We start from the raw sequence: 7011 nt of genomic DNA on the forward strand, positions 1-7011 counted from the left end.
GCAAGATTTATCTCTCCATTTATGTGCTAGATTTGAAAATCCTGTAGAAGAAAATTTTGTTGGTAGCTTCAATAAATTAGTTCAATCATCTTCTGTGGATGATTAGTATGACGAATTTGAATCACTCAAAGCCTTGATGCTACGTATGAACCCTTCGTTGAGTGAATCCTACTTTGTTATGAGCTTCCTTAGTGGATTGAAGGATGATATTGGCAAAACTGTATCCATGTTCCACCCACAAACTCTAGATGATGCTTTCTCATTAGCTAGACTCCAAGAACAGAAACTTCAATTAGCTAATGTAGACTCAAAGCCATTTACCAAATCCTTTAATACCCATTACATCTCACAGAGACCATACACTCCTAGTCCCTTACCTCCTAAACCAATTATCACTTCACCTAAATCTAGCCCTTCCACCCCAAAATCTTTTTTCACACCTACACCAAAGTCCACCTCTACACCTCCCATCATTAAAAGACTCTCTCAAGAGGACATGGACAAGAGAAGAGATCAAGGGCTCTGTTATAATTGTGATGCAGTATACAAGCCTGGCCATTTCTGTAAGGGTAAACAAAAACTATACATGTTACAAATGGACTCTACTGAATCACAGGACACCGAGGAGGAAGAGGAAGTATTTGTCGAGGCACCTGAATCTCCAGTTCAATCCGAAGTTGAAGTATCTCTTCATGCTCTCACTGGCTCTGCCACTGGTGATACAATCAGGATTCTTGGTCTCATCTACAAGAAGACTATGTCTATCCTTATTGACACTGGTAGCACCACTAGTTTGACAGTGCTTTGGTTACTTCACTTAAGTGTTCCATCGCACCAACTTCACCTATGCTGGTCACTGTTGCAAATGGAGAACAAACAACAAGTTCAGGCATTTGTTCTAAACTACAATGGAGCATGCATGGGAACCATTTTATGGAAAACTTGAGGGTTTTACCACTTGGAGGGCGTGACATAGTACTTGGAGCAGATTGGTTAAAGAAATTAGGTGATGTGACCTTTAATTTTGCAAAAATTAGTGTTTCCTTTCTATACAAGACCAAACATATTACATTGCAAGGCACTACTCCAAAACATTCATTCCTGATGATGAGTGGAGAGGCAGTCAAAAAGTTCTTTCTAAAACATTCACATGAGGTAGTAGCTCAACTATTCTCCATTCATACCTCTTCAACACCCCCTACAAACCCTGACATTTTACTGCTACTCTTACAAGAATTTACTGATATATTTCAAGAACCTTCCACTCTTCCACCTGAGAGAAGTTTGGACCATACAATTCCTTTACAACCCAACTCATCACCTGTCAACCAAAGGGCTTATAAGTGCCCTTATGTGCAGAAGGGCGTAGTTGAAAAAATAGTTAAGGAAATGCTTCAAACTGGGATTATTCAGCCTAGCCACAACCCATTTTCCTCACCCATTCTTCTTGTGAGAAAGAAAGACAATTCATGGAGATTATGTGTGGATTATAGGAAGCTCAACAACATCACTATTAAAGATAAGTTTCCTATCCCTATTGTGGATGAATTGCTATATGAACTACATGGTGCCATCATCTTTTCAAACATATATCTGAGGGCTGGATATCATCAAATAAGAGTTCATGATCTTGACATCCACAAGACAACTTTTAAAACTCATCAAGGCCATTATGAGTTTAAGGTCATGCCATTTGGACTCACCAATGCCCATGCCACATTTCAAGCTCTCATGAATGATATTTTTCAGCCATTCCTAAGAAAATTTGTGTTAGTCTTCTTTGATGAAATACTTATTTATAGGAAAAGCATGAGTGAACATCTGGAGCACATCAGGTTGGTATTTACACTGCTCAGACAGCACCAACTCTTTGCCAAACTGTCCAAATGTTGCTTTGGACAACCTTTCTTAGAGTATCTGGGTCATCTAGTCACAGCAGAGGGTGTTTGTGCTGATCCAAATAAAACTGCTTGTATGCAATCTTGGCCAATTCCAAAGAATATTAAAGAATTAAGAGGCTTTCTGGGCCTTACAGGTTACTACAGAAAGTTTGCACATCATTATAGAATTATAAGCAAGCCACTAACTAATCTTCTCAAGAAAAATTCATTCCATTGGAGTCCAGCTGCTACAACTGCTTTTGAGACACTCAAGAAGGCATTGAGATCTACACCTGTTTTGGCATTACCTGATTTTTCTAAGCCATTTGTAGTGGAAAGTGATGCTAGTGACTTGTGCATTGCAGCTGTCCTATTGCAAGAGAAGAAACCCATTGCTTACTTCAGCAAGCCACTAGGACCTAGAGCTGCAACACTCTCTACCTATGAGAAGGAATTTCTGGCTATTGTTACTGTAGTTCAAAGGTGGAAGCATTATCTCCAGGGTACCAAATTCATCATAAAAACTGATCATCAAAGTCTGAAGTACTTATTGGAACAAAAAGTTACCACTGCCTTCCAACAAAAATGGCTCATCAAATTATTGGGGATTGATTATGAGATTCAGTACAAGAAGGGCTGTGACAATGTGGTTACAGATGCACTTTCTAGAAGACCCCCAGAGTTTGCTAATTGTCACTCCGTGGCCATATCTACACCAACTTGGACCCATGAAGTTCAACAGAGCTATGTTAATGATGCAAAGGCCAACAAACTTATTTCTCAAATCCTACTTAGTCCTTCTATTCTACCTAATTATACATTCAAGGATGGAGTCCTGAGGTACAAAACTAAACTTTACATTGGTAGTGCTCATATCAGAGATAAACTATTACAATCTTTACATACTTCTACCTTGGAGGGCATTCTGGAATTCAAGCTACTTCTGTGAGAGAAAAAAGTCATTTTTACTGGACAGGTATGCGTAGAGACATAGTTTCCCTTATATCTCAATGTGATGTTTGTCAAAGAAATAAAGCTGATCATACTACCTCAGTTGGCTTGCTACAACCACTTCCTATCCCTGAACATGCTTGGCAACATATTACCATGGATTTTATAGAAGGGTTACCTGTAAGCAACAGGAAGAGTGTCATTTTAGTGGTAGTGGATAGGTTGACCAAGTATGCACACTTCTTGGCTCTGCAACATCCTTACACTGCTGCTTCTGTTGCTCATGCATTCCTCAATCAAGTGGTGAAATTACATGGTTTGCCTTCCTCCATTGTGTCTGACAGAGATAAGGTGTTTACAAGCAATTTTTGGCAGGACTTATTTAAAGCCTTGGGAACAAGTATTAATCTCAGCACAGCTTATCATCCACAATCAGATGGCCATACTGAAAGGGTCAATGCTTGTGTTGAAAACTATCTAAGGTGCATCACTGGACACAAACCTGGGAAATGGTCGGAATTCTTAGCACTTGTAGAATGGTGGTACAATACCAGCTATCACACAAGCTTGAAGATTTCTCCTTTTCAAGCTCTGTATGGGTATGTACCTCCTCATCTTGCTTTTCCTTCCGCTACAACCACTTCAGTTGCTGCAGTTGAGGGTTACTTGAAGGATAAAGCTTCTCTACTTGGTATCTTCAAAGAGTCTCTCCTTAAAGCTCAAGAGAGAATGAAGCTATATGCTGACAAATCCAGAACAGATAGAACTTTTGAGGTTGGAGACTTAGTCTACCTCAAACTGCAACCTTACAGACAGTCCTCTATCTCCTTGAGGAAAATTTTTAAACTTTCTTCAGTGCATTGGCAAGGTAGCTTACAAGTTGGATTTACCATCACACTCTCGTATTCACCCTGTGTTTCATGTCTCTCAACTTAAAAAACAGACTGGGCAGCAACACACTCCTTCACCATCCCTGCCAGTAGTAGATCATGAAGGCCAAATTATTATGCTACCTGAAAAGCTATTGGAGAAAAGGACAATTCAACAGGGGAACCGGCTAGTCAGACAAGGATTGATACAATGGACTAATTCATTTCCAGAGAATGATACATGGTAAGATCTCTCCAACATTCACACTCACTATCCAAAGTTCATCCTTGAGGACAAGGATGTTTTTCAGGGGAAGGTAATGTCACAGTGTGTTTAGCTTAGACTACCACTCCAGTCCGCCCTTAGTAGTTATATGGGTGTAGTTAGTAATTCTGTCATTGGCTGATGGTTTCCGTTAGATTGAGGACATGTGTTTATCATCCATTGAGTAGGGTTAGTCCAATAATTGTTCATTTAAGTTGTAAGAAGACTCTGTTGAATGTTATTTGAAAATAAATGAAGTGTTTATCCTTGGCTGCGGCTATTTTGCCCAGATAATTGGCTTGGTTCTTCGAACCAAGAGGTGTTAATCACCAGTTTATCCCTCATTTCCATTTATCTGTTTGTCAATCTGTTGTGTAATCAAAACATATTTCTCAAGCAAAGCCTCCTTTTGCGCTTCCCTGGTTTTTTGAAGTGAAGTCTGTTGAAGAAGCTGAAGCTAGAGCTATTTGGGCAGTCCTGAAGAAATCCTTGGAGCATAAGTTAACCCATATCATTGTCGAAAGTGATGCGACGACCCTCATTGATCAATTTTCAGCTGGCCAGTTCGATGGAGACTCGCGTATGGATGTTATTTTCAAGGACATTCAGTTCTTTTGTTCTAAATTAGTGGCTTGTATTTTTAATTTTCAACCGCGTGTTTGTAATTATGTAGCTCATGAGTTAGCTCAATGGGAAAAAACAAACAATGCCTCTATGTACTGGTATGTGCCTCCTGTTTGGTTATTGCCAACAGTTGAGGGGGATCATTAACCTTTCTGAAGACCTTTATCTATTAAAAAAAAAATATTCTGGATAGATGGTTTGTCAAGAATTTTTGTAATATGACCTATGGGCCCTATTACGGAGCTCGAGCGTTCGATCTCAATTTTGATTTTTGGATTTTCTTTTGTTTCGAGAGAACAAGTTTAGCATGTAGTCTCACCGTCATTAAGTTACGGTCACATATTCTTAAAATAAACCCACGTGAGGAGAGAGAATGAGTGAGGTGATGCGATTTTCTTTCTTTGGGCGTTTTGGGTTTTCCTCTTTCTCTACCGCCGTCTACGACGGAATGGCAGCCGTTCTTCACACTTTTCCACCTCTGTTTGTCGCCTCCCATCAGGGAGAGAGTACTTCTAAGGTGGGTAATCATTCTCTAGTAGGATCTTCTAGTCATATGTTGAATCAAAGTGCAAGATCTGGTTCAAATTTGCCTAAATTTGGTTCGATTGTTTGGTCTGAGTTTTTCTCCAGTGAGAAACTTCAATCGCAGAAGGAGAAAAAGATGTTTAAGCAACCATCGATTATTAATGGTAGGAAAGTTGTTTCTTCCTCTTATGTTGATTACACAACATACATTAAGAAGTGCGAAGATCTGGTGATTGGATCTTTTGTTGGTAAACGACCTCCATTTATGTTGGTTGAAAATGTTGTGTCTTGTTTATGGAAATTGAAGAATGACTTCAGTATCACTATTCACGGTGAGTCTTCTTTTGTATTTGATTTTGAAACTGAGGAGGATAGAATTGTTGTTCTAGAACAGGGGTATCTCTATATTGATAGTCAACTTTTCATTATTATACCTTGGCATAAGGATCTTGAGAAAGAGATGGAAGAACTGAAAATTGTTCCAGTTTGGGTGAATTTGAGAAAATTACCACTTTATATGTGGAATGAAACTGGTTTGGGTAACATTACAAGTTGTGTAGGTACCCCTATAATGTTGGATAAACAGACTTTGAACATATCTAGAATGAGTTATGCTAGGATTTGTGTTGATGTTGATGCTAATTGCGATTTTCCTAGCACTATCCCGGTCTATATGGATGGTGAATTATCTTTTGAGGTTATTGTAGATTACCCATGGAAACCTCCCATGTGTGCTATGTGTGAGACGTTTAATCATCCTGCTCTTAAGTGTAAGACAGTTGCTGCTCAAGCTCAAATGGAGAAGGAAGCTCAGGCTGTTAAGAATAAGCTTGATAAAGGAGATGGGTAGTTAAAGGTTCTAAGAGAAATATGGATTTTGTTCAGAATAAGAAAGTAGGCGAGGGTAGTGCTGCTCTTCCTGAAGAGAATGGTCCTAGTTCTATGGATGGAATTGAACAATCAGGTAGAGAATACAATTGTGGGTTTATATGAAAAGGCCCCTGTTGGGAAAGTTATTCAGACTGCTAACATGTATGAAGTTTTGGGTGAACAAGATTTAATATTATTCAAAGTTCATCAGAGACTAGTAAGAGTACTCATATTGTTGATTCAGGACTTCCTAGTGATGATGGTGGAGGGGTCAGATCTCATTTTCAAAAAACTAGTGGGAATGACATTCTTAAGCAAAATTTATCTTCTAAAGGCCCTGACCTGAAGAAGATAGGTAGAGGTAAGAAGCAAAATCTTACCCATATTCATAATGTTTAAAATAGCAGGATGGAATATTAGGGGGTTGAATGACCCCCTAAAACAAGTAGAAATTAGTTCTCTTATTAGGAGTAGTGAGATTTCAATAATTGGCTTGGTTGAAACCCATGTTCAAAGTATTAATGCTAGTAAAATTAGGAATATAATCATGCCTAAATGGCATTTTATTGATAATTATAATAATGATGATTCTGGTAGAATCTGGATAGGCTGGAACCCTGATTCTGTAAGGGTTTCCTTATTTCATTCTTCTTCTCAAATTATGTTTATTGAGGTGGTTACTGTTGAAAATATTTGTTTTGTGGCTGCTTTTGTCTATGGAAATAATGATGGGGTTCTTAAAAGATCCTTATGGAATGATATTTCTGCTTTTCTCAAATTAATTCCAAGCCTTGGATTGTCCTTGGAGATTTTAGTTCCATTTTGAAGCCGTCTGATAAGGTTAGGGGAGCTGAAGTTAGACCTTCTCATTATCAAGACTTTAGTAATTGTGTCCAAGATGCTCAGCTTTTAGATTTACCTTTTTCTGGATGTTTCTACACTTGGTTTAACAAGCAAGGAGTTACTAGAATTGGTTCTAAGCTTGATAGAATTTTAGTTAATGTTGAATGGCTGGATCAGTTTGTTA

At 38.6% G+C, this 7011-nt stretch overlaps 1 protein-coding gene across 1 annotated transcript; it reads left to right on the forward strand.

Moving 5' to 3' along the window:
- Window positions 1-5037: 5037 nt before the first annotated feature.
- On the forward strand, window positions 5038-5964 carry LOC113351615. The gene has a single exon (XM_026595568.1). The coding sequence runs from the start codon at window positions 5038-5040 to the stop codon at window positions 5962-5964; it is 927 nt and encodes a 308-aa protein (XP_026451353.1).
- The last annotated feature ends 1047 nt before the right edge of the window (window positions 5965-7011 follow it).

The sequence above is a fragment of the Papaver somniferum genome, chromosome 1 (genome assembly GCF_003573695.1).
Source record: "Papaver somniferum cultivar HN1 chromosome 1, ASM357369v1, whole genome shotgun sequence".
Lineage (NCBI taxonomy): Eukaryota > Viridiplantae > Streptophyta > Magnoliopsida > Ranunculales > Papaveraceae > Papaver > Papaver somniferum.